This window comes from Ailuropoda melanoleuca, chromosome 8 (assembly GCF_002007445.2).
Source record: "Ailuropoda melanoleuca isolate Jingjing chromosome 8, ASM200744v2, whole genome shotgun sequence".
NCBI lineage: Eukaryota > Metazoa > Chordata > Mammalia > Carnivora > Ursidae > Ailuropoda > Ailuropoda melanoleuca.
The window spans coordinates 898,013-925,617 of record NC_048225.1 but is presented as its reverse complement, the minus strand read 5'-3'; the positions used below and the strand labels follow the sequence as shown (position 1 = coordinate 925,617).

Sequence of the window (27,605 nt, the reverse complement as noted above, 5' to 3'; positions counted from 1 at the left end):
AGGGCCTCACTGATGTTCTGGAACGTCCACATGCCTGGGCGCCACCCCAGAGGCTCTGACTCAGGAGCTGGAGCGGAGCCCACTTATCTGTGTTTAATACAGATTCTCAGGAAGAGCCAGTTAAGGCCTCGTTCTGAGTTTTTCCTCACCGGGCGACCAAAGGGGACACCAGGAAGGGCAGACAGGAAGGCACACTCGATCGGCTCTCCGAAGCTTTCATTACCCTAAGATGGGGATTATAACCGTCCCTCCTTGGGCTGCTCTGAAGCCCCAGGGAGCTAACACAGCGCACGTCTAGGACCAAGTCCAGACGTTCCACAGACACATTTCCCTCCCCTGACAGCGGACTGCCAGCCAGCAGTGTTTCACGCACGATGGCTGCTGTGATGCTTGACTTCACTTGTGCTCTGCCCCCAGGGCGTCTAAGTCGCCCACATGGTCCCTGGCTGCACGGCGCTCTGGACCCAGAAAGAAGCCGCATGGAAGCAGTTTCATCACTCAGTGGCTTAACCACGAACACTTCTCTTTCTGGAATAGAAGAGCTTTTCAGCAGTGCTAACTCAACTCACAGAAAGGACACACAGCCCCCACATTCATCCCACGATGAGGATGCCACGCCAGAGGGTTCACACAGGCTCGCCCCTGCCCGGGCCTCTAACCTCCCGATGCCGGTGAGGGAGGTGCCAACATGCGGGGTCGGAGGTCGGCACGGGAGACCCAGAGGAGCCGAGGTGAGTTGCTAAAAGTTGAGTAAGTAGAAAGTGGCAGAACGAAAATTTGAGCCCAGTTAGCATAATTTCAAGGGCGGTATTCCTGACCCTTCAGCACAACTGACCCCAACACTTACCCTGCTAACTTGATCAAAGTGTGGGCCTCTGTCCTGACCATCAGAGTTCAAACATGCACGATGCACAGGACACTTCCCCCTTGCTTGTGGGGGTCAGACCAGTCGCGGGCTGTTCTGGGGATGCTCCCGGGCTTAGTGCACCCTGTTTGCCCTGCTGGGTCACAGCCCCTGTCATGAACAAGATTCAGGCACACGTGCACACATCCAGACAGCTTCCCCTGCTACCCACGCCCATGCCAGCTGGCTGCACACACCCCCCACCTTTATTTTAATTAAAGAGAAAACAGACTCCTTCTTGCCATCAGCTCATCCCTTTGGCCTGAAAACCAAAGCTGAGCTGTAAGAATACAAGTTGCTGTCTCTGCTGCGGGACAGCACATCAGAGAACCGACCGAAGCCGCTGCCGGAGGGGTAACGTGACGGAAATGGAGAGCCTGCCTTGGAGCATCTCTGCCCAAAACCTAATTTCTTCCATCTTCTTTCTCAGGCTGAAACTCCTGTCATGTGGAACAAAGCCTTCAGTTTTAATAAATCAGTTCCTTTTCTTTTTCTTCAGTAAGTTGACTCAAAAGGCAAATAACCCCTAAGTTCGCACTAAGGTGTAAATGACTGATGGTTGATCCTTTCCCCGTAGTAGGTGTTCAGAGAGGAGAGGGCCTGAGGGAACATGGGCTCCAGGCAGACAGGTGAGGCGCATGTGGGCACACGGTGGCCAGGTGTGCAGAAAGGATTCAGGAAACAGAAGCTGGAGGTTCCGAAAACCTCCGTCGCTTTCTCCGCCTCCCGTCAGGACTCCCGTCAGCGCAGGTGAGCTCTCCCGAGAGTGTCTGCACAGCACCCCTCGCTCAACGCGGAGGTCCTGGCGCCATCTGTCCCCGCGCCGAGTTACTGCATGACCCGTCCCTTCCCCAGGCGGCACTTCTCTGCGACACTGGACTGTCTGGTAACTGCAAGTCCACACCTCTCACCCCCTCACCCATTGCTTCTCTCTCGCTGCCCCCTCCCTCTGGCAGCCCCTCGTCCTCCATATTTGAGTCCGTACCTCTTGTTGTTGTTTGTTCTTTTGATTTTTCTTTGATTCCATATGAGTGAAATCACATGGTGTTTCTCTTTCTCTATCTGACTTATTTCAATTAGCAGGTTGCCTTCTAGGTCCATCCGTGTTGTCCCAAATGGCAAGAGCTCGTTCTTTTTCATGGCTGAGTAATAGTGTGTGTGTGTGTGTGTGTGTGTGTGTGTGTGTGTGTGTGTGTGTGTGTGTAAAGTATACCCCACCTTCATCTACCCATAGATGCTGAGGTTGCTTCTGTCTCTTGCTGTAAATAATGTGCAGTAAACATCAGTGCGTATATCTTTTCCAACGAGTGCTCTTGTTCTCCTGGGGTAAATACGCAGAAGTGGATAACTGGTACAGTGGTACTTCTGTTTCTATTTTTTTGGACGATTCTAACACAACATTTACACAAACAACACCAGTTTTGGGTTCTTGTCTAAATCATTTACATTATGTTCAAAAGAAAGTACCTGTATGAGCCTTGCGAACAAGCCAGTGTATCAAAATAACTCAGCAAAGGGCAGAGCAACGTTAAGGCATTCTTATTCTGTAAGTAAGTTTCCTCACTGAAGGTGGAATGAGGAGGACGTCACAGCATGACTAAGTTGTGCTCCCGGGGATGGCTGCCGTGGCCATGACCTCAGGGCGGCTTGAACCACTGGGGGGCTGGAGAGCTTCCACATGCACACAGGGCACGGATCTCCCCATCTCTGCATGTCCACATTCTAGTTCCCCTTCAAGGTCCAGCTCAAAGTCGACCTCCTGCGTGAGGCCTTCCTTGATTGCAGCTCCCCCACCATTGTGTTTTCCTCCAGACTTCCTTGGCATTTCATCTGACCTGCTATTAACCTGTCTCCAACAATCTAGTGCCCAGCACAGCACCTGGCACATGGTGGGCGGCAGCCAGGGTTGGGGTGAATGCAGGAATCTACATCGTGGACGTTTACCTGCTGCCCAGGTTTGCTCTGACCGGAGACACACTCTGGATTTTGAGCACGCGCGTGAGAGATATCAGGAGGGATTTGAGCTGCTTACCGCAGCGTCTGAAACAAAGGCATCATTTCCATACTAACCCATGTCCCGTACCCACATGTCGAGGCAGGCACCGATACACAAAATACCACCCATGCAGAATATGTAAGGATGTGTAAGGGAGCACATGCAAAGATCGCACAGTGACATCATCTCATGCACGTGGAGTCCAGGTGACAGGATTTTGAAACATGCCCTTGGGTCCCTGACAGGCATAGCCACCTAGTCTGGAAACCCTCTCTTGAGGCCTTTTTCCTGGGGGCACATATACCCCCTCTCATTCCTCCTCTGTGAGCCAGACCTTGCTCCCGGTGGTTCCCCACCTTGATCTTCTGCTCCGTCGTGGGCCAGCTGGGCGCCCAGGTGGCAGAGCCTGATGGGGTCGTTGCCAGATCTGTCTATGTGAACACCTCACTTGGCATTGAGTCCTAGGCACCCCAACTTAGCTCATGACTCGTACTGTGCTCTCACTTCTCTGGATTTGCTTTCACCTGCAACATGCAGAAATGCTAGCATCCCCAGGCCGCGCGAGGATGGCCTGACATAATACAGGTGCAGCATGGGTGTCTGGGACAGAGTAAGTACCGACGGAGTGTTACTGTTACCACCGTCAGCATTGCTCTCTTGTCCTTCCCACAGAAAACCCAGCTTGCAGACTCTTCTCTAATACGCTGTTGCCAGAACCGCATCCCCCAGCAGCTGCTCCAGGACCCCCACACAGACCTGCTTGGTGACCACACCCCCAGGCACACTGTCCCCACAGCAAGGGTGCTGCGTACAGAGCTGCTTGCACGGAGCCCCTCGGTCCCAGGCTAACGACCACCCATGCGACCACACACCTGAGTAAACACAGCCTTGGCACCTCCCCCACCTAGAAAATGCAAACCCACCGTTACCTTCAGGAGTAATCCGCATGCTTCTCCTCGACCACACAACTTTGCAAAAGTAAATCTCTAACCAAACACCCCAAGAGCAAAGATTTGCAAATTGCACTTTTTTTTTTCTGTTGAAAGGACCCCCCCACCCCGTTCTGGAATATACTGAATCACATTATAATGTTGCAACAGCGTCAGAGCGTAATTAACCTGTGTTGCTTCACATTCCCCATGTGGCAATTGTTGAAGCCATGGCTTTTATAAGGGACCAGAAGGAGGGCAGAGGCCGACCTGCCATCCGGTGACCTGGAGGCACTGTTGAGGCGGGGGTCCTACCTGAAGGAAGGTCGGGATGGCAGCGTTTGCAGAAAAGGCCCCGTTCAGTCTGAGGACGCTCCCAGGCCTGCTGCTCTTCTCCGTGCAGCTGTCCCAGGCCCTTCCAGTCCCCGGAGGATCCCCAGGAGAGAAGAACGCACAACTTGTCCAGGTAAACGGACTCTCGGGTAGGTCGGGGCGGACGGGCTGGTTCTTAGGAAACTGTGTGGCTTGTTTCTTCTTTTTAGTTAAATCAGCCTGAAAGAAATTACACGTGCGTTCTGTTTGAGCTCAGACATCTCATGTCAGAGATCTAGAGGGTTCCTGGCAGGGCTCCTCAAACTCTGGGAAAACGCTGCTGCCAGAGAAGCCTCCAGCTGGGGACCCCGTGGAGAAGGAATGGTTTTAATTACAAAACTAAACGATTTCCTCTCTCACTCACCTAAGATATTCCCCGGCCATTATATGCAACCCAGGTACTCCTCGTCTGGGGTTTTCTGCAGGGACTTGTGTTCGTAGCCAGAAATCTCAGCTGGACCAGGGAGCACGAGGGTGCGAAATTAGAAGGAACTAGAAGTCAATTCCTCGTGCAATGAGATTTCCTACGCCAGATTCTGCTTATAAGTAAACATGTTTATAAACGTTTATAAAGCAAAACCTACAGCTATTTTCCACTGTTGTACAAAAGTCAGGCCAAATTTTGAAGAAACACCAGGAATGCTGTCACAAATTTGTCACACACGATTTCCTTAGCATTGCAGTTTTAGAAAAGTATCGTTCTTTTTTTTTCCCCGTTTCCTTTTTCTTAAATAGCTCTTACGGTGGGAACAGTAACCCCCGGGCTGACAGCCAGAGCTCAGCGAGTGTTGACTGTGAACAGGACGCCCCACTGAGCACCTCGTTCACCCGCACGGCAACCCCGTGAGGGTACTCTTATTCCCACTTTAGAGACTAAAGCGAATCTTGAGTCCGTTACGTGACGTGTCCAAAACCTCAGTTAAACCGTGGCACAGCTCAGATCTGAACCCAAACCTCTCTCAATCCCACGGCCTATAAGAGCACAGAAGTACCGTGTGCTGAGTCACCTGCCAAGTGGCAGGTGTTCCCCGACTGCGTGGGGCGAGAGAAGCCTTAGAAGTGGCGTAGCAGCCCCGAACTCTGCTCCCTAAGCACCTTGGCCCCTCCCAGAGGTGCTGTGGCGGGGACAGGCTAACGTCGACAACACCAATTTGCAGTTCTCGTGGGATTGTCAATTCTCATCTGAGAAGCAGCAGGGACGGCTGGGACCTGAACTGTCATCTTGGCCATTTCCCTCCATCTGTGCACGTCCGCGTCTTAGTGAGAATGATGGAACCTTCTCGATAGTGGCGGAAACATCATGAAAAGAGCGTGTGCATCGATGCAATTAGCACCTCAAGGAATCGGTACACCAGCGCTCTTTAGTTTTTATAAAAAGGAGCCAGTCTCCTGCCTGCGTACTACCGTTTCACATGGGGTTTGGACCTCCTCCCTTATGAAGCATCTGTTTTTATGTGTGAGCGCTAACTGGGGCGCTGAACAGAGGGGCTGTCCTGACCCACTGTCCCGTTCTCTCAAAGCCAACCCCGAATCTGCGTGGTTGCCCCCCGACTATCCGGTCACTAGCGTGTTGGAAGTCGCAGTGACACAGGGAGCAGAAGGTGATGACACGGCAGGTCCCCTCACGCGTCTGTCTCTGTCCAGGATTACCTGGAGAAGTTCTACCAGTTACCGAGGGAAGGACTCCGGTCGGAGAGGCAGAACAGCCCTAGTGTGATCGTTGAGAAGCTGAAAGAGATGCAGCGATTCTTCGGGTTGGACGAGACGGGGAAGCCCAGTCAGGAGACGTTGGAGGTGATGCAGCAGCCTCGCTGTGGTGTGCCCGACAGCGGGGACTTCATGTTAACCCCGGGGAACCCCAAGTGGAAAGAAACCAACCTGACCTACAGGTGAGGTTCAAGGTCCAGAACCCGACAGGGGTGTTTGTCCGCATTTGTGATGTGCCTGGCACTGTTCCAGGAGGTGGGATCCACGGGAGACAGGGGTCCCAGCCCCGCACAGGCCAGAGTCTAGTGTGAGGGAGGAAGACCCCACAGGCTCTCCTCACCCCACAGCCTGACGTTTTGTGCTCCTCCTCCAGCAGTCTCAAGAGGACGAGGGCAACATTGGGCTGTCTCTCTGTGAACTCCATGTAGGACCCGACCTGGACAGACTAGCCCCACCTTCCTGATGATGGCAGCGATGTCCCAGTATCTGTTCAGTACTGCAATTCGCCAAGTACTGAGCTGAATGTTTAACGTGGACGTAATCTCCACAGCCACCCTATGAGAGGGCTAGGGCTACTGTCTTATGCTCCTCCTCTTATGAGTAAAGAAACTGAGCTTGGAGATAAGGAATGACCTGTCCAGAGGCCATGTCTGTCTGCAGCCTTGACTCCTGCCCCCGCTCCTTAGACCCTCTCCACAGCTAGCTGGTCACATCTACCACTCACTCCCAGGTGCAGAAGTGTGGTGTGCTGATGGCCTGCCCTCTAAACCGTAATGAGTCCTCCCATCTTCTCATTTTGAAGGATTATTAAGTACACGAAACAGTTGTCAGAGGCTGACGTGGAAACAGCTATTAAGAAAGCCTTTCAAGTGTGGAGTAACGCATCACCCCTGACCTTCACCAAGATCTCGCAGGGAGAACCAGACATCAAGATCGCTTTTGTCCGGGGAGGTAGGCTCGCAGCCATCGTGCTCAGGTTGGCCTTCCCTGGCGAAGCTGAGACTTGGCAGGGACGTGATACAAACTGTCTTGTTTCAGATCATGGCGACAATTCTCCATTCGACGGACCCAATGGAATCCTCGCTCATGCCTTTCAGCCAGGCCAAGGTATTGGAGGAGACGTTCACTTCGATGCAGACGAAACATGGACCCAAAATTCCAGCAGTAAGTTGACCGAGGTCGTGTCACCCTGCAGCTTCTGAATAGGGTCTCTCACATCGGCAGCCTCTCCTGCGCGCGCACACACACACACACACACAAGTTACTGTAACATTTCAAACACGGCCAAGCTGATCGTTTTAAATTTTTGCTACCCCATAATGCTGAGTAAATGTAGGTTTTAAAAAAGCCCTAAGGCCAATTGCTGACCTTGCATCCCTAGGACAGTAATCAAAAAGCTGCAGACCGTGGCTAAATCCTGCCTGATCCTATTTGTATAAATAAAGTTTTATTGAAACAGGGACACCCTTACTTGTTTATGTATCATCTCTGGCTGTTCTCACGGTGCAACAGCGGAGCTGAGGACTCACTACAGAAAGCACACGGGTCACAAAGCCTCAAATACTTACTGTCTAAGCCTTCACAGAAGTTTGCTGACCAGGGCTTTAGGGTATGTGTTTCTTTGTAATATTCTGAAATTTAATGATGTTTGGAGCAGGTCCTTGTTTTTGGAAATCCAGGAATAATCAGGTTCATTTAGAAAGCAATCCCACTTAGAAAACAGCCACCATCTTTTTCGTTGAGTTATTTCATCTTCATGAATCTCTTTTCCAGGGGTTGTTCCTATAGGACAAACCACCCCTTTCAGGAGAAGACTGATAATGAGGCAGACCAGCTGAAGGGCAGAGGTGAGGATAAGGACAAGTGTATCCAGACCACGTGGTGCTTCACAAGGCCATGGGTCAACCGTATGCCACAAAACCTGGTAGAATATAGGAAAGGAACATTTTATCTTTGCTTGGAACCTGCTCCTCCCACCATTTTCTCAGCATGTATGCTGTGAGGGTTTATTCCACCCAAGTCCCTATGCTGGGAGCTGTGTGTACCTGAAGATAAATAACGCTCTCCACTACTCTGAGTTCCTCTTGCCCTCCCCACTGGTGCACGTGGTTGTCACCTCTTACTGAACTAAAAGATACAGATTCCCACCTGGTCTGTTTACCTCCAATCTCTGCTCTAAGTTTTCCCAGCACAGCAGCAGAATTTACATTGGGAAAGCCCCTCGTGGATTACGTGATCCTCCTGCGTAAACTTCCGGTGTGACGTTTCTGGACCACGTCAGGTACCTTTCCTTGGATCAAAAGGTCTTGGGTATTCACAAACTCATCTTTCATCCTGTCCTCCTGTTTGATGTGCAGCAGCCACATTGCACGTTCACTGTTCCTACATCACACCACGTGCTTCCCAACCTCCCTACGTTGGCTCACAATGCACCCCAGTCACCCCTTCCAAAATCCGTCTCTCCTCCGCCCCATGCCGCCTCTGTCTTGTTTTTCAGCTGAAGTGAGGACTTCCTCCTCAGGATCCCAACAGCCTTCGTTTCTCTTTCTCAGCTGCTCTCCTCGTTGTCCTCTGCCATTCACGTCATTGGCATGCATCTCCCCTTCTAGACCGCGCGTCATGACCGATTCCCCAGAGCCCCTCACAATGTGCTCCAGGCACTCAGAGAGGTTTTCTGAGATACATTCAGGAATGCAAAAATGCAAGGATGAGATGGTCAAGAGAAAAGTCTTGGAGCATGGGTAGAATTTCACTAGGCTGGTTATCAATAGGAAGTTGAACGCTGTCCTCAGAGCCCGGGTCTTGCCATCAACTTGGATTTGGCCCCAGCTTGACCACTTACTAGTTGCAAGACCTCTAATGAAATATCCAAACTCTGTGGGTTTCAGTTCCTTTGCTGTAAAAATATTTCTAACAGCCCTTCACAGAAACGTTGTGAGTACTGAGTCATATCACGCTTCCCCACATATAGAAAGTACTCTTTAAGAGGTTAGCACGGCAGACAGGGCACGGTGTGTCCGTGGGACGGCCGGAGTGAAGGGTTCACGTCGCCCGTCACACCCTCGCACGTCTGCCGGGTGAGTGAGGGGCTCTCACACTGGCCACGGAGCTTGGGTTCTATCTCATGCAGCGTGAGCCTTGGAAGTCGGGTTCCCAGCTGGGGAAGGCACTGGGCTCCTGGAAGTTAAAGATGGGGGAAGCAGCAGGGTTTGTCTCTTTCAAGCAAGGTGAACGTGGAGAATCCTTGAAGCTGCCTGGAGAACTCGGAATCAGGCAGGAGCTGGTGCTGGCTGACAGGTGATCAGGGAGGCAAAGCAGGTCCATCTGCGTCCGAGGCTGTTGGCGGCCGGGCAGGCTTCCTCTCTAGCCGCCTGTGCACTGAGACTCTCCTGAAGGGGCTGAGGGCCTGGGAGGCTGGAGAGGGCTGCGGAGCGTCACGAGACTACAGGGCCTGCCATCCCTTCTCTCAGCCTCGGGCCCACACCCACGCAATCCCGGAGTCAGAATAAAGGCCATATTTCTTGCTTCTGAGATGGGGTGAGAAGCTTCCCTCTCCTAACCTACAACTGCTGCCTTCATTGCTTCCAGCTTCCACCTCTTCAGACGCCTGAAGGGGAAAGGAGAAAGACGGGCATGGCAAGCGCCGTTTCTCCAGGCTTTGTTGGCTTGGAAGCTGCATTCCTTGAGATCCTGTTGTCTCCACCCTTGGAGCCACTTGGAGCCACTTACCGCACACGCTTGCATTTCAGATTACAATTTGTTTCTTGTTGCCGCCCATGAATTTGGCCACTCCTTGGGGCTCGCTCACTCCACTGACCCGGGTGCCTTGATGTATCCCAACTACGCTTTCCGCGACCCCAGCACCTACACCCTCCCTCAGGATGACATCAACGGCATCCAGACCATCTATGGTAAGGTCACTGGAAGAACTGCACGCATGGTGAGCTCTGCCCTTGTCTAGGATGTTCTTCGGGAAGAGGGAGAAGGATGGGATTAGGATTTAAAACTAGGGGGTGGGGAGGGGGGGCACAGAATTCAAATTGGTTTACTTTACAACTTCAACTGGAATGAGCTCTGAAAATCACTATCCTGATTTAAAACAATACTAATAACTCTAAGAGGGCCAGAGTCTGGTAGGCTTTCCCTTCTTGTGAAAACCCTTCGCCTTCCCAAGGAGCGTCTGACGTACTCCAGCAGTCACACTAGACTGAAGCTTATAAAAAGTGCTTTTTTCCCCTAAGGTCCTTCAAGCAACCCCATCCAACCAACCGGACCAACTACACCCACAGCCTGTGACCCCAGCCTGACGTTTGACGCCATCACCACCCTCCGTGGAGAAATACTATTCTTTAAAGACAAGTATAAGATGAAATTCTTTCTTCCTTTGACTTATTTACGGGCATAACTTAAAGCTGGATTCTAAGCAAGTCCCATGTTACACATCGCTCAGCGTTTCCTTCGAAATCTATGCTCGTGTGCTTCATTGCAGTGAATCGTGTCTCCTGGGTAACTCAAAACATCCAGGAAAATTAAAAAAAAACAAAAACCGCAAACATGCAGAAGCATTCAGATGTGGGTGACGGCGTAGCAGACCCGGCTCCACTCGGGCGGCTCGGGAACGCCCCACGTGGGTTTACCAGACACCAAAACCTCATCCACTCCCACCCACGTTCAGTCCAGAAATGGGGACCATCACGTGACAAGCTGGGGGGCAGGTCGTCTCACTGGTTGGGTTTTTCAATCTTCCATTGGCTGCTTTGTGATTGTGTGATCGGGGGCTGATTCACCCGTATTGCTTTTGCTGGAATACTCTGACTATTCTCAGCATTTTGTAGAAACAGCCTTGTCAGGGCGTGCGGAGGGGATGGGGCAAATGTAATCACAGAAGGTCCCTGCTAGGACCTCCCCTAAGACCTGTGAAGTACCCAGCAGGTGAACAGCATTGCTGCATGTTGGCTACGGTGCTAGGAACTCCCTCCATGACATCGTCCCACCCTCCCTGCTGTCTCATCGGGGTGGGCGCTCGTGCGGGACCCAGGGAGGCTGCCCGCTCATGCCCCTGTGCTCTCCTAGGTACTTCTGGAGGAAACACCCTCAGATGAGAAGAGTCGAACTCAATTTCATCTCTCTATTCTGGCCATCCCTGCCCGACGGTATACAGGCGGCCTATGAGGATGTGGACAAGGACCTTGTTTTCCTATTTAAAGGTAACTGCCTATGGTTTTCATCCTCTTTTAGTTGTCCCTGAAGTGAGGGGAAGACTTCTTTATGGTCCCTTCCAGGATGAGAGGAGGTGAGCCCATGAGAGCATGTTACCCTGGCCGGCCTTGGTCAAGACACCTGGGTTGGGTCAGGTCCCACGTAACTGCTGCGTGAGCTTGAGAGCGCTTCCCTCCTCAGCCTTGTTTCCCCCCCCTACAGAATGAGAACACCTGTAGTGTTCTTCCCTCCTCGTCCCAGGTCTAAGAGTCTCCAAGTCCCCGTGGCTGTAGGAGTGTCTCTGCATAGAAGATGCGTGACCTGAGAAAGTCCCCCAGCTCTGAGGCCCTGCTTGTCTGGCTGAGAAGCTGGAATTCTTAGCAGCTGCTGGGGAACCACCAGTGAACTTGACCACGTTGGTCTTTTAAAGACTCTTTTCCATTGTTTCTGGGATGAATTTACACGGACACTAAGAAGTGATACCGCATGATATTATAGGAACAGAAGAACTTATCTAACGTGTAACCTGACTCGTTGGCAGGCTGTCAGTACTGGGCTCTGAGTGGCTATGACATTGAGCAAGGTTATCCCAGGAGCATCTCAGACTATGGCTTCCCAAGCAGCGTCCGAGCAATCGATGCAGCTGTTCACTACAGGACACAAACCTACTTTTTTGTGAATGACGAAGTCTGGAGGTAGGGCAAACTATTGTTTCAGTTAGAGATTGAAATCTGCGTATTTACAGACCACTAACAACCAGCCTTCTGAAGGTTGGTGATCTCTGATAGGCATTCTTTTTCACAAAATGATCGATGTTCCCATGGCTTTTGAAAGTGTCATTTTTATATAATTAAAAAGTCCTCACAATGGTATTGAGGCTTCTATGTCAGGAAGCAGAGCAAACTTTAATGAGTTACCGGGATGGGATGCAAAGAAAGAGACTAAATCTCAGTCAGGAATTGAATTCTAACACACTCGAGAAAACGCTCTTCACGTAGCCTACGAAATACGGTGCCCCGTTGGTCTTATTACCTCCCTATTCGCGGGGGAGGGGCAGAGAGAAAGAGACTGACTATGCACCCTTTAAGGAAATCCTCAGAAAATAGAAACCCTTCCTTTGGAAAATAACACCGTGCTAGTGATCAGAAGCTTGTTTCATTGTTACTGTTACCCGCACGTTTTATAAACAGGGATATACCTTTAGGTAGAGAAGTCCACCACTCTTAGGCCCAGGAAATAAGACATTGTAAAGACTGAATGAGAAAATATGTGTGAAGACAGTTTGTAAAGTATATGCAATTTAAAGAAAACTGTGTCATTATATACTATCCTGGTTTTAAAACATGGGACTTTTTTTTTTCATCAGATATGATAATGAAAGACAATCCATGGAAGCAGGTTATCCTAAAAGTATACCAAGTATGTTTCCAGGAATAGAAAGCAGAGTTGATGCAGTTTTCCAGCAGAATTGTAAGTAGAAAAAAAACCTAATAATAAATTTGTTTAAATTTTTAAAATAGCACATTTGCATTTAAGTGTTAAATTGGAACAGGCATGGGATGTTTTCAGTTGAAAACATCTGAGATCTACAAGCTAATCCAATACTTGATCTTTTTTTTTTTTTACAGATGTCTTCTATTTCTTCAGTGGACCAAGATATTATACATTTAATCTTGGTGCTCAAAGGGTTACTAAGATTGATAGAAGCAATAAATGGCTCAACTGCTGATAAAGCAAAGTCACACATGTTTGCATCCACTTTCTACACATGGAAGGAAAGTCTACATTGCATAACCATTTTCCTGTGTCCTGTTTATACTTTTCTCAACAATAAGTAATGCTGTTCACTATCACTGTACTCACTGGACCTGCCTTCAGTGAAAATACATTTGGCGTGTCCTGTTGTCTCCAGGGCTGATTGAGTTCCTACAGATTCCATCTCAAGAGAGGAGGTGAAGCCTTCCTTGTCACCTCAATATTCACTATTTCGCTACTTGCTTACCTGACTTCTAAAATGCTCATATACGCCTAAATCTCCTACATATAATTCAGCACTGGGCTTTGATGAAATGTAGAGACTAGGAACAGCATGAACAGTACCTCTTGCCTTTACTGAAAATGTAGTGCTATTTTCCACTTTTGGAAAAAAAAATGTTGATCCATGTTGTGGCTTGAATTGTGTCCCCCCAAGAAAGATAGGTCAAAGTCCAATCCTAGGTACCTATGAACAGACCCTATTTGCAACTAGGGTCTTTAAAGATGCGATTAGTTAAAATGAGGTTATGCTGGTGCAGGGTGGAGGTAGGGACTGGTGTCCTTGTGAGAAGAGGAGCCACCAGACACATGGCGGACAAGGACAAGAGAACATAAAGACAGACATGGGAATGATGCATCTACAAGCCAAGTACAGCCAGCAGCCACCAGCAGCTAGGAAGGATCCTTCCCAGAGCCTTCAGAGAAAAGAACTTTATGATCCCGACTCCTTGGTTTTAGACTTGCAGCTCCCAGAACCGGATAGAATAAACCGGGTTGGAGTTTGTGGCGCTTCCGTACGGCAGCCCTGGGGTATCCACCGGCTGGTACAGTAATTCCGCTTTAAGAAAGTGAGTCAACACAAAACAACAAAGTTGAACCCTCAGTAAGGATTGCTGTCGTCTTCCCCAAAAGGAGCAAAACGGGGAGGTACCACTTTCTCTTCTGTCTCCTCCCAGCTCTGTCCTTGTAGAGTCCAAGCAAATGAACTAGTGACTGGAAATGTTGTTCCTTATTTCTTTTTTCCCCAAGGACACGCAGGAGGGCACACTCTACCCATAAGTGGGATTTACTGTACAAACAGAACAGTTCTGGGCACAAAATTCAATGAATCTCATTATATTAAACTAAGCTGAGATGCATACACTTGATAATGGTTCTTTCCTATCAAGAACTTTAGGATTCTGGGACCCTAATGGCTAATTCAGACATCAAAATCATTATAATGTCATATTTGCAATTGTTAGAATATAATACAGCTTATTACACATTAAATAACTGAACTGTAAAATATATTTATTATATTCTATTTTCTTTTTCTGTTCGTTTTTAAATCTCACAGATAATTAGTTTAGTAATTTGGCACCTTATTCTGCCTCAAAAATTATTGAGTTTGAAATAAACATATTAAATGACTGACTTGTGACCTATAATTTCTTAAGACGCTAACACATAGTTCATATAAAGAATAAAAAAGAATGGCAAATTTTAGTATATTTGCAGCCACTTGTTTTCTTGTCAGAATTTATAACATTGACAATTTTTAGATACTGTTTCCATTTATAAAATCTTCTGTAAATATTCAATTTCCTTTATAGATTCCCTCAAATATGTCAGCACATTTTTTCTCAACTTATTTTATGAGATGAGAAGACAAACGAAGATACACTATCATTCATTCATTCATTCATTCATTCATTCATTCATTCAACTAATCACCTACATGTCCCAGGTACTGTGCTAGGGAAAGAGAAGTACAAAATAACCTGGAAGAACAGACTATTTCGTTTTTGATGTTAGAGTCAATTTCAGACTATCATATTTGCTAAGACTAATGTCCATTTTTACAGGCATGACGATTCAGAACACCTGCTACTTATGCTAGGTTCTCATCTATATACACGTTGTTGAGATGAGAATGGAGTTCATATTATTTCTTTAATCATATTTCATAGAGTCCTAGGAAGTGAACAGCAATGTGAAGTGAAACAATTCAAAAATAACTCCTTTCTTTAAAGTTCTCTTCTTGACAATATGTGGTATTTTCTGGCTATTACAGTGAGGTTTTATGTGACTTCAAGAGCTCCAAGAATCTAAGCTTAGAACTTAAATAATGAGATTACTTATTACCTTGGGTTAAATGTTTTCGAAAGCAAAGCCTAAGTCCAGCCCTTGGTGCAGTTATTTTACTGGGGACATGTTCCCAGGAAGCAAGAGTGGGGAAGCAGGCAGAGCGAGTTAGAGCAGAAAAGCCAATACAAGGATGCTATTGAGGTTTCTACGACAAGCAACTGGGGCTGATGCCAACTGGACCTCCTGAGAAGCCTACCCAACACCTTTCACTGTTGAAATCTTGAAGGAGTGGGAGGCTGGAGCATTCATCCTTCCGTTCCCTCCTGCATAGGGTGGCTCTAGGCTAACACTTGGGAGGAAAGCAGAAAGTGTGTAAGAGGGATCTCTTACATCTTTGTTGATGGGAGATTTAAATGATGGGAAATTGGAGAAGTCTTCTCTGGAGAAATTTAACAGCCCAAGAAAGAAGACTTACACTGACACTGATCTGTGTTAACACCTTCTCCCCCCCTCCTTTGCTGCAATAAGACCCCAATTTCCTTTGAGGTCATAATACCTCCAGCTAACAGAATACATTTTGTGGTCTTGCTTGCAGCTAGATGTGGCCAGTGTTCAATTTCTTGCCAGAATGCATATGCTGAGTATTGTGTGAGCTTCTGGAAAGAGACTGGGAACTTGCTTTCACTGCCTGTAATGCACAAAGTCTCCAAACATGGGAAAAAATCTCCTAATGTCAGAAACAGGCAACCAGAAAGAAACTTTGAAGAAATAGAGACAATTCTGGAGGAAAAGAAAATGTCAAGATAAACTTAAAAATACCACACATTCTCAAAAAATAGGGCATATTCTATATCCAAAAACCACTAACAAAATGCAAGAAAAGAAAATATTTAGAGAATTAGAGCTCTTGGAAACTAAACACACAACTGGGCTGGAAAATAATGTTGGCAAAAGTAGTAAGCGATACCTTCGGAGTCCAACGTCTCAACCCATGAGGCCCGACAGACGTGTGTTCCAGAAAAGGGAGGGAAAATCATCAAAGAAATGGCAGAGGAAAATTTTCTTGAAGTCGTCATAGTGAAAGGGCCTGCTTACTGCCCAGTAATGTGAATGCGGAAAGAAAAAGACAGAAAGAAAAGAAAACCACATCTAGAGACATCATTATGAAATTTCAGAATATCTGCATAAAGAGAATATTTCTAACATTTTTTGGAAGAAAAAACATCAAGAATCAGAATAAAAGACTTCCCAGGAGCAACACAAGATTCTAGAAAACAATGCAAAAGTGCCTCTAACGTCCTAAACAAAATTTATTTTGGTCTGAAGTTCCGTGGACACACTCTCTATTCAGGTGTCAGGATGGAATAAGGGACATTCTTAGGCATGAAAAGATTGAAAACATTCATTTTCCTTGCACCCTTTACGCCGTCCACCCCCGTCTCCCTCGGCTGTCTTCACTCTTCCCGTGTATTGGCTCCAGTTGGCCAGATCTCCCAAGGCTCATTTCTGCTGTGATACCTGCTTCCTGTGGCCCCCCTCCACACACCCCCTGCGCCATCCACACCCTACCCATTCCATTCTTCGAGACCCCGCAGAAGCCCCACCCGGCTGAAGCCACTAGGGCACACCCATCAGCAGGGCTCCTACCTTTGGCTCTTCTCACGCTCCGGAACCTCAGTGTACATTTCGCCACTCGTCTCAGTTTTGTCTGGCATTAGTTTCTGCACGTGTCTGAATCCCCAACAAGATCGGAGCAGCGTCTTACTCATGCTTCAGTTTGTGGTACCAGGCAAACAGCAGGTGCCAAACAAACATGGGCTGTTTATCCTAGTTCACTAGGGTAATCTGACTTCTGATCTGTCTTTTCGTGATACCTTTCCATCCAAGATATTCTGGGGTTTCGTTCAAAAGAAAATTACTTTGTAAACTCAAGAATGTCAAAGATAGGAAGAGCTCCAACTTTGCAAGGACAACAGTAACTTGGAGGCTGGCTTCCTATTATATTCAATTCAATAACGAACCACGATTGTGTTTACTCAAAAACTGCAGATCATGATTGCAAAATCAAGTTAACCTAAGGGGAAAAGGCGTATCATGACACACTTCATGGCAAATGTCCTTTTCTGGTATTAATTAAATGATGATACAAGCCAATTCATGCCACATCTTACTCTTGTTTTCTAAATTCTGTGGACACAGAAACAGGCTTCAACAGAAAAGAGAGAGGGATGAAGAAACTTCTGCTCCAATGTTTGCTCCTTACAACGTGGTCTTCTGCATTTCCTATAGACCGAAAGATGGACGCGGAAGAGAACACGCGGCTGGCACAGGTACTGTCTCAATAAATGTGAATAACAGGTACCAATAAAAATAAATTTTAGGGGCGCCTGGGTGGCACAGCAGTTAAGCGTCTGCCTTCGGCTCAGGGCGTGATCCCAGTGTTCTGGGATCGAGCCCCACATCAGGCTCTTCCGCTATGAGCCTGCTTCTTCCTCTCCCACTCCCCCTGCTTGTGTTCCCTCTCTCGCTGGCTGTCTCTATCTCTGTTGAATAAATAAATAAATAATCTTTAAAAAAAATAAAAATAAAAAAAATAAAAAAAAATAAATTTTATTGATTGTCTTGGAAGCTAACAAGATAGCAAATTCCTACAAAAGATTCCGGTACTTTCCCCTAGCTCTAAGGACACCAAGTAACTGTGTGTGGGGTAGAGTGTGGGGGTGGGGGTGGGAAAGGAGGATTTGCTGCCACTTCAAGCAATGGGTCCAAGTGAAGATGGAGGGAGGAGAAAGAGGACAGCCCTGGAGAAATGGAGATCTCTGTACAAGAATGTCTGTACCAACCAGGGAGACCCAACTTCAACTGTAGACCCCTTTACCCTGCAGGCATGACAAATACTTGGCCTTGGAGAATCCCTCTAAGAATCAGTCCAGTGAATTTGCCATATTTGGTTAAATTAATTAAATTTGCAAAATGAACAACCACGTATCTCTTCTAGAATTTGTTTCAAGGAAACACCGAAATGAAAGTAACAGCAGAAATGTATGAGCTGTGTGATCATTTAACACATGGAATCAGCTGACTGTCTTCTCTGGGGGTTTGGAGTTTTATAGGCTCTGTGATTTGGATATTTCTGGTCACACACAGCTCAGCCACTTGTTGAAAATTGAAAAAGCAGGATGATTCTTTGCTTCCTTCCTTTCTTCTTTCCTCTCTCGCTCCTTCCTTCCCCTCACTACTTACTTCTCTTCCCACCTATGACTGAAAAGGATGTCAGGTGATTTTGTTTCATCCTGAGATACAGATTTGCTGTCCTGTAGTTTGTGTCCTTCTTTTGTCTTTTTGGTCAGGCATATCTCAACCAGTTCTACTCTCTTGAAATAGAAGGGAGTCATCTTGTTCAAAGCAAGAACAGCAGTCTCTTAGATGGCAAAATTCGGGAAATGCAAGCCTTTTTTGGCTTGACGGTGACTGGACAACTGGACTCAAACACTCTCAAGATCATGAAGACACCCAGGTGTGGGGTGCCTGATGTGGGTCAGTATGGCTACACTCTCCCAGGATGGGGAAGATACAACCTCACATACAGGTAATGCTTCTGCACACTTTTCCCCCCATCCCAAAACACAGGAATACAACAGTTTATTTTACTGAGCACTTCCTAGGTGCATGGCCCCTCTCAGATCTCATTTATTCCATCCTCCCCACAACACTGGGATGTAGGCACCACCGCTGGGACCACCTGAAACACAGAGACACTGAAACAAAAGGTTATTTACCATCGTCAGGTCCTACCAGCAGACCGAGGATAGGATTTTAGGAAAGTCACTGAACGTCTCTGAGCTCCATTTATGGAAGTGTTATTACACTCCCTGATCAACAGGGCAGACGACAGGATTGGATCACACAGCATACGTAAAAGTGCTGTATTTAAATAGTAACATATTATAACAATGCAAGAATAGCACAATGCTATCAGTTACTGTAGCGTGTGATTTATAAGAAATGATCTTTTTGTCTTTGTGTGCCTACATGCATGTGTCATCACCAATTGATCTATTTTTGTAATTTTTGAAGAATCGTAAACTACACTCCAGATATGACACGAGCAGATGTGGACGAGGCTATCCAGAACGGCCTGGAAGTGTGGAGCAGAGTTACTCCACTGACATTCGCCAAGACTTCTAAGGGGATTGCAGACATCATGATTGCCTTTAGGACCCGAGGTAAGGTTTCCAGCAGAGAGAAAAGTATGGCTATTTCCATCTCAGGAGATTTGGAGAGGCTGACCTTTTTTTCCGCTGTGAACTGTATCTCAGTCCACGGCCGGTGTCCTCGTTATTTTGATGGCCCCTTGGGAGTCCTCGGCCATGCCTTTCCTCCCGGTCTGGGTCTGGGTGGAGACACTCACTTCGATGAGGATGAAAATTGGACCAAGGATGGAGCAGGTGAGCCCAATTTTCTTCATGAACAAAATTTTATTATTCTAAAGAATCCCCGAAATAGCTTTGCGATTAGTTGCTTTTTGCTTCCCAATTTCCCCAGTTTCCATATTCCAAGATGACATTGATGGAAGGGTTCAATGTCTATTAGATAATTGCGCTTGTACAGGTCAGAGCCTTATCCACACAGTGCCCTTATAAAGATGATAACCGTTTCGTGATCCAAGCATTCTTCGTGTACTCGCACACTCATTCATACACCCACGATGCCTCAAGATCTGCTATGTACCTGGAACCGTGCAAGGTGTTGGACAGACCACAGAGCTGTACTGGACAAGTTCCAGCACTTCAGACATTCATGGGCTTGTGTGGTGTGAGGACTAGACCACCCACCACCCACAAGCCAGAGCATGCTACGTAGAAGGTAGAAGTCCTCTCTGGCCTCAGGATTGAAGAAGACTGGGGAGGTGGTAATTCTGAGTTAGTGACTGAAGGATAGTATGTGGGCTCATGGCCCCTAGAAGGTCTATTTAAAGGCATGAACTTCCTCCTCTAACACTTGCCCACCTGCCAAGGAATTAAACCCTAATCGTTATTCAACCTTAATCGTTATTCAACCTATTCCTTCAGACCAACGGAGTTGATTTTATTTCTTTTAATATGGCTACCTGGTATTAAATAGGGAATACTTTATTACTTTTCAACCAAAATACAAACTTTACTACAGTAAAAGTATGTGCATTCAACAAAGGAGCAGGCTCAGTGGACTCTCGGGTTCTCCCCACTCCATTTACCGTCATTGACAACAGTCACCTTGGGTCTGGGGTCTGGTTTCCAGGGTCCCAGGAAAGCAGAGGCTGAGGCTCTCCTGATGTGTGGTGTATAAGATCACACAGTGCAGTCCTGACCAGGTAACTCCAGAGAGTCTGTGGGTCAGTTTCGTAGTTTCTACAAATCGGCACATGATAGATGCTCTACCATTTTGGTAAATGAGGTCAATCAAAAGTCCTTTACTCAACATCCACCATGACCAGGCTCTGTGATAGAGATGGACTGCACGATAGTGTGCAAGACACGGACCCTGCCCTTGAGGGCTTTACAGTCTAGGGGACACGCAATCTCAAATGGCAATTAAAATCAGCATGACCAACACTGGGATGAAGGAAACTATAGCAACGTAGTAGGAGAACGTAAAAAGAGATTTGAACCCAAACACAGAGGTCAGGGGACGAAGTGATACCAAACCCGAGTAGAAGCCTAAGCAGGAACTCAGAAAGCAAAGTGAAGTACAGCATGCTCCAGAAAGAAGAATCCAACCAACTCAAGGACCGGGATTGTGACGGAAACGGTGACGAGGGTCCAGACAACGTAGGGTCTGAAAAGCCAGCATAAAGGTTCGGAAGTCACTGAGATGACCTGAGTTTGAGCTACTTTTTCCAAGAGTCACTTGTCCCATCCTGTCCAAAAGCACACCCAGTGATACCGCCAGCCAGACAAGGGGCACCAGCAAAGCCAGAGCAGAAAAGCCTGAAGGAACATTAAATAATCCTTGGTCAGTCCGTCTTTGTTTCGTGCAAACATCATTGGACAAGGCTCCATCATAGAAGGCTCAGGCTTTTCATTAGGACCCATAGGCTTAGTTTCAAGTCCAAGGATAGTCTTTTGTACTTAGAACCTTACAGGCTAGTGGGAGAGACAGAGAGCTGAAAAGGCAGTTTCACCATGCACGGTGAGACTTCTGATCTGGGTGTGTTGGGGGCGCTTCCAACCAGTCTTTCATCCAAATAAACACCTGGATATCCAGCAACCGTTATTAAGCATGCACTACTGACAGGCAGTTCCGTAGTCACCAGGAGTAAAAGGTGACTAAGACACAGTCCCTTGAAAACATGCATTACTTCATGAAGGAGATAGCCAGTGCCGTCTTATGTGCTATGACAGAATTAAACACTGAGTCTGGAAACGCAGAAAGGTGCATTTAACTCAGGCATGACAGCAGGTGGTGGCGGGTAAGAGAAGTCTCATGAAGGAGATGATTCTAAAGGGGTTTCCTGAGCAACAAGGGTGGGAGAGATAATACTCTGGGTGGACGGGTTGGAGGTAGTAAGACATAGAGATTAGAAGGAACATGGCACAGACGAGAGATGCAAATGATTACGATTAGCTCACGAGACACTCAAACAAAATATGAGTCAGGAACAAAGGCAGGGACTGATTATGGAGGGCCATGATAAGGTGTTTGGACTTGATCCTACAGCCAACGGAGAATGACTGAAGGATAAAGCAGGAGAAAGTGATCACATACAGTATAGCCCAGCAGCAACCAATGACTGGTGGCTTCTATTTTTTTTTTTAGTAATATCTCTTCCTCACACACCTGTTTTCTGCCATTTGCTTGCCCTGGATCATAGCTCTCCAAGATATGGCCAACACCAATTACTTGTGTTGAAATATTGCCTAGATAAATGATGGCATAGATAAGAATTATCCACTCTACAGCAGGCCTTTCCTTCTCTACCCTTCGTTACTTCCTAATCTCAGATGCAACCATCCTTCTTTTGATTGACCCATGTTTTTCCTGTTTTTGTTAAGGATTCAACTTATTTCTTGTGGCTGCTCATGAATTTGGTCATGCCCTGGGACTTTCTCACTCCAATGACCAAACAGCTTTGATGTTTCCAAATTATGTGTCCCTGGACCCGAACAAATACCCACTTTCTCAGGACGATATCAGTGGAATCCAATCCATCTATGGTGAGCAGCCCCCTAAGTCTGAATAGACGGGAACTAAATAGGAAGCCTTCCAGAAAGGAAGTGAAAAAATCACTTCTTGAAATATCACCGTGAAGAAAATATCCACTTGGGTAAGATCCTTTTGTAGGTGTTTCCACATGCCTTCTTAATCCACTGCACTATTTCTTTTCTCATCGAAGGGGGTCTACCTAAGACATCCGCTAAGCCAAAGGAGGCCACTGTGCCCCATGCCTGTGACCCTGATTTGACTTTCGACGCTATCACCACCTTCCGCAGAGAAGTCATGTTCTTTAAAGGCAGGTAAACCCATTCCCTTCAACACCTCAGCTCCCTATGAATATTTTTCAAGAGATTTGGAGGTAAATAGGGAGGAAATCACGGGGATAGTGAGAATGTGCTCCTTTTCCTTTCGTTTTATAACTGCCCATACTCTGAATGTTTCACTATGTGTATATCACCTCTTCCTTGTTTGATAAATTAAGTGTTCCTAAGCAAAATTTTTAAATTGCCATTGTATAAGATAGTAAAGCAGAGTCACTTTGTGACTTCTCACCTAAAATAATACACCAATCCCAGAGGTGATGGAGCTGACCTATACCATTTCAGAAGCCAATGGTTAAACTTGGGGGGATTTTGTAAACCACTTCATATCACTTCTATAGCTTGGTACTGGCCATGATTGGAGTATTTATACCTGGAAATCAGCAAATAATAAAAATTAAGTGTTTTTTCTACCGAGAGTGCAGCTGTTAAACATGAATGAGCAGACCATCCCTTCACGTAGCATCAGTGAATTGTTTGCTGTAGTGGGAACTCTCTTCTCTCCCCGTGTATAACTTACTGGGCTTCAGTTGCAACATGGTCTGTCAGCTGTGTACCATGACTGTATTTTCAGAACAAAGTATTGGGACATAGACCATCTCACAAGCATAGGGGTACAAGGAAAGCCTATTTGAAATCAGTCTCCTTCCCCCCGCAGCTCTACAGCCCTTGGAGGCCATGTGATCACCACCATGCTCTGCACCGCAGAGGCTGAGGCCACTTGTCAGGGACATCAGAGGGGGCTTGCCCAGCGTCGAAGGGCTTTTCGGGTCCTCGTGCATAGACTCAGAACTTTACAGCCAGAGGGGAACATCCGAGGAAATATCTTACCATGCGATACTAACCTTCTTTATTCTAGCAAACATCAGACCAGAAAGCTCTTCTTAGGTGCTTGGTGTTGCCCTGGAATTTTGAGTATTGCTGATTTGGCAGAAATGTGGCCACTGAGCACTCAGAATTGAGATTTCAGTGGGTGGGCTGCTGCTCTCAGTTCCCAGGAGAGGGAGCACGAAGGCGTGTCTTGACCTTGGGTCACAGGGTAGAAGCGAACTCACAACCACCTACACTGGCTGAGGAAAATTGTGTGAATGCTCTAAATTATTTGAGGACAATGCTAATCAATAAAAGACAAGCCTAGGTTCACAGTGTTTCCCCTGCACCGTAGACCGTTTGTGTGAAGTGTTCTTGTTTGACACAGGCACGTATGGAGAATCTATTTCGATATCACCAATGTTGAATTTGAACTGATCTCTTCTTTCTGGCCCTCTCTGCCGCCTGATGTTCAAGCTGCATACGAGAACCCCAAAGACAAGGTTCTAGTCTTTAAAGGTAACTTTGCCCATCATGATTTCTCTTCTGTCTCTGGATGCCTGACCTGGTCAGTGGGCCTTTTGGGGCAAGGAGCACAATATTCACGTGTGGGTCAAATGGAGACTGCCTTTGCCGTGACCGTGGGCTCCTACCAGAAAGGGTAACTACCCAGGGGTTCTCTGAGGCTCTGAAGACAAACATCACCCCAACTGCACGGGAGCTAGAAGGGCCCTGTATGATAAAAACTAAAAACTATCTTTTTTTCTGCCAAATAAAGGGAACCCACCCCTCTTTTATATTCCCTTTTACCTAGGACTGTCAGATTCGGCAAATAAAAATACAAGATGCCTTGAATTTCAGATGAAGCACATAATTTTTTATTATAAGTATGTCCCTTGCAACATTTAAATGTTTATACTATACTTATACTAAAAATTAATGATTGTTTATTTAACTGGAATCTTATATTTAATTTATCAATGCTATTTTTGTATGGATTTCATCAGATTACTTGCCTTTGAGAATACTTGGGGGCTGAAATCTAGGAGAACACGTACAGACATAGCTGGCTGTTTTGTCAGAGTTAGAGAAATAATCAATCCAGCATGCTCAGTATTAACTCTCTGTGTGTGCTATCGGTGTCATCGTAGCAATAAAAGCAGCTAAAGAAGGTGTAAGAATAGATGGGGACGTGAGATGACTAAATCCTGAGAGACAAGGCATCTAATTATTTTCAAATTTATTAAGACATCTATTTTTCCCTCTAGGTATCAGATCAGAAGATAATCACTTTCTCTCTTCCTAGATGACAACTTCTGGATGATTAGAGGATATGCTGTCTTGCCAGATTATCCCAAACCCATCCAGACGCTTGGCTTTCCAAGACACGTGAAGAAAATTGATGCAGCTGTCTGTGACCACAGCACCAGAAAAACCTACTTCTTTGTGGGCATTTGGTGCTGGAGGTAAGTTGGCAGACAATCGGCCTGTTCATTTTATTCTGCAGAAAATATCCACATAGCATCACTTTAACACAGGCAGAAATAAAACTAACCTACAGTCCTCTTAAGTCATTTATGTTCAAGCCCGTCTTGGGTAGATGACATTCACCAGACAAAAGAATGTTTCAGTGAGTCCAAAGCTCTTTCTCTAACATAAAAAAATAAATAAATAAAGATAAGATAAAATAATAAAGCTGGTGATGTCAACCAAATTGCCAGTAACACAACATATCTGGTCAAAATCTGTGAAAGCTCTAAGCTGAGCCCTTACCTTATTTTTTTTAATTGCAATGTACTTATCATACAATGTAATATTAGTTTCAGGTGTACAATGTAGGGATTCAGCATGTCCATACATCACCCAGTGCTCGTGACGACAGGTGCCCTCCTCCATCCCCATCACCTGTTTCCCCCATCCCCCCACCCACCTCCCCACTGGTCCCCATCAATGTGTTCTGTGTAGTTCAGAGTCTGTTTCGTGAGCCCATACTCTGATCTAATGGTCCCTCAGCATAACATCAATCTGACTAATGATGTGGCTTTTTCCCCCTCATCATTTCTTGTTTTTAAGACACTACAAATGATTCATCCAAACAAACTCTTTGACGTGTTTTTCATTATTGATTGAATTAGTTTTTCTCTACGAGGGCTACTTTTTCTCCACATCCCTATTTGACTCCAAGTGGGGCAGTGGAAGGATTAAGGTCCCCAAAACAAAGATCCCCTGGAAACTTTTCCAACCCCTGCATGCAGGTACGATGAAGTGACCCAAAGCATGGACAAAGGGTACCCAAGGAGGGTGGTGAAGTTCTTCCCGGGAATTGGTCTCCGAGTCGATGCTGCTTTCCAGCATAAAGGTGAGCGTCAACGCCTAAACCTGTGGATACTTGGACGTCACTGGTTGGGAGAGGGGATCGCGCAGAAATGTAAATGCTTCCATTTTACTTGTTTTGTTTTGTTTGGTTTGCACTATTTATTTATTTATTTTATTATGTTCAATTAGCCAACATATAGTGCGTCATTAGTTCTTGATGTGGTGTTCAACGATTCATTAGCTGCATATAAGTTAATGTAATTTTACTCTTCTCGAGTACCTGTGGTAAAAAAGTCTAACCAGGCAGGCGAATTCTCAGAAACTGAGTTAGTGAGTCCTGAATTGTGTTCTGTTATACTATTTCAAATCAGTGCAAAAGTACCAAACCTAATTTTACTTATCATTGATCCAAGACAGCCCCTGAAGAGTTTTGAATGTGGAGAATGACTAAGCTCATGAACTGGGCAGTGACTCTCAAACTGTCAGGTGCATAGTTTAATCTTGGGGGTTGTGCGCGAGATGACAAATTCTTCGGTTGCTGAGGCAGATGCAGCACGGTGGGCAAGAAGCAGAAATGTACAGCTTTAGAAGCATCTCAGGCAATTTAATCCTCAGACTTAGACCATGGACAACAACATAGAACCTGGAGGAAACGGAGTCTAAAAGTTTCTGAATGACAACACCTTTTATCGCAGTGAAGTCTCACACAAAACCCGAACAACTAAAACAGAGCAGAACAACTTGAGGAAAATGAGGATATAGGGCCCAAGGCCATACCCACAGGGACCTTCTTCTCCCCCTTGCTAAGACTCTGTTCGGAAACCTAGTTTAAGAAACTGTGGCATGAACCAGTCTGGCGAGAAAGGTGCTGAGCCCCCTGACATTCGTGTTCATACCATTGCTTCTTCCTTGTTGAAAGAAAAATAACAGTATTTCTCACGTGACAGTAGTAAAGGAAACCACCCGAGATAACACACAGCTTTCTTTTCTCTCCATAACGTTCAGTTATTTTATTCTATGTGCATACAGTCAACAAGCGTGGAACCGTCGTAGAATTGTGCAAGATAACTAACGATGACTCTTTCTCTCTAGGATTCTTCTATTTCTTCCGTGGATCAAAGCAATTTGAATATGACCCCAAGGCAAAGAACATCACCAGAATAATGAGAACCAATACCTGGTTTCGCTGTAAAGAACCATTAAACGCATCATCTGATTTTAGTATCAGTGAGGACGAAGTCCATTCAGGAGGAGTAGAGATGTTTTATCATAAGAATTTAAACTTGCTTATTTTCAGTATTGTTCACGTGCTGAAAAAAATCTATAGTTATCCATAAATTCATAGACCAAAAATGAACCTTCAGAAGTCTTTTAATCCGAACTCTGCTTCCAAGTGGAATAGAACTATTCTTTCACATAAGCTGCTGGTCCATGTTCTAGATATCTACTGGACAAAGATTCCACAGATATTTTGAGCTGCCTGATTTCTTTTTACAGGAAATTATGATGCATAAGCAAAACTCTGGCTGTACTTTAATCCTATTACATGCTTTGTGAACTTGAAGAAGTAAGCCATGTGTCTTATAATAACTAAATGCTGCAGACATTCATTAAACCAATCTTTAGCATCCTGTTTGTCTGGACCTTTGCAGTTGGAGGCTCATCCCTACCCATATTCTGAATTCACCAAGAAATAATGCACAGATAGGAGAGCAAAATGCCACCTTTTTTACTGATAAAACGTGTACTAGTGAATGCACCTATGGGCAAACTAGTTTACTCATATCAACTTCTAGAAGAAGACATGCTTACACACGAGTCGTCACGGGAAAACTGGAAAGAACCAGGTCTCCCCAGGAATGTGAGCCTTCTATTGGTTGCATGGAGCCCAAAGGGAAAGAAAGAGGATGGAGCTACATGTGCCAAGTTTCTGTTCCCAAATTCACCAATCAAAGAAGAGATTCCACCTGCCAAAGAGGAGCAAGAGCCCAGAGAGACTTGAGTTGTTACATGACAGGTGCTCCCCCAGC

At 46.2% G+C, this 27,605-nt stretch overlaps 2 protein-coding genes across 4 annotated transcripts; both read left to right on the top strand.

Moving 5' to 3' along the window:
- The first annotated feature begins 549 nt into the window (after positions 1-549).
- MMP8 (matrix metallopeptidase 8) lies at positions 550-14,270 on the top strand. Its single transcript, XM_002922023.4, has 12 exons — positions 550-731; positions 1,638-1,790; positions 3,573-4,295; positions 5,846-6,090; positions 6,711-6,859; positions 6,947-7,072; positions 9,658-9,819; positions 10,150-10,267; positions 10,982-11,115; positions 11,649-11,802; positions 12,474-12,577; positions 12,736-14,270. Exons 3-12 carry the CDS (start codon positions 4,161-4,163, stop codon positions 12,834-12,836), a joined length of 1,428 nt encoding a protein of 475 aa, XP_002922069.1. The 5' UTR covers positions 550-731; positions 1,638-1,790; positions 3,573-4,160; the 3' UTR covers positions 12,837-14,270.
- A 2,836-nt stretch (positions 14,271-17,106) lies between these two features.
- Positions 17,107-27,312, top strand: MMP27 (matrix metallopeptidase 27). Of its 3 annotated transcripts, none has more exons than XM_002922022.4 (10): positions 17,107-17,262; positions 18,283-18,521; positions 19,010-19,158; positions 19,252-19,380; positions 21,967-22,128; positions 22,308-22,428; positions 23,648-23,778; positions 24,566-24,725; positions 25,515-25,618; positions 26,668-27,312. In XM_002922022.4, the coding sequence occupies exons 1-10, from the start codon at positions 17,161-17,163 to the stop codon at positions 26,910-26,912; spliced, it is 1,542 nt and encodes a 513-aa protein (XP_002922068.2). In that variant the 5' UTR covers positions 17,107-17,160; the 3' UTR covers positions 26,913-27,312. The 3 variants fall into 3 exon arrangements, with proteins under 3 accessions (XP_002922068.2, XP_011226744.2, XP_019658144.2); XM_019802585.2 differs by having other exon boundaries at positions 17,130-17,262; positions 18,317-18,521; XM_011228442.3 differs by lacking the exon at positions 19,252-19,380.
- The last annotated feature ends 293 nt before the right edge of the window (positions 27,313-27,605 follow it).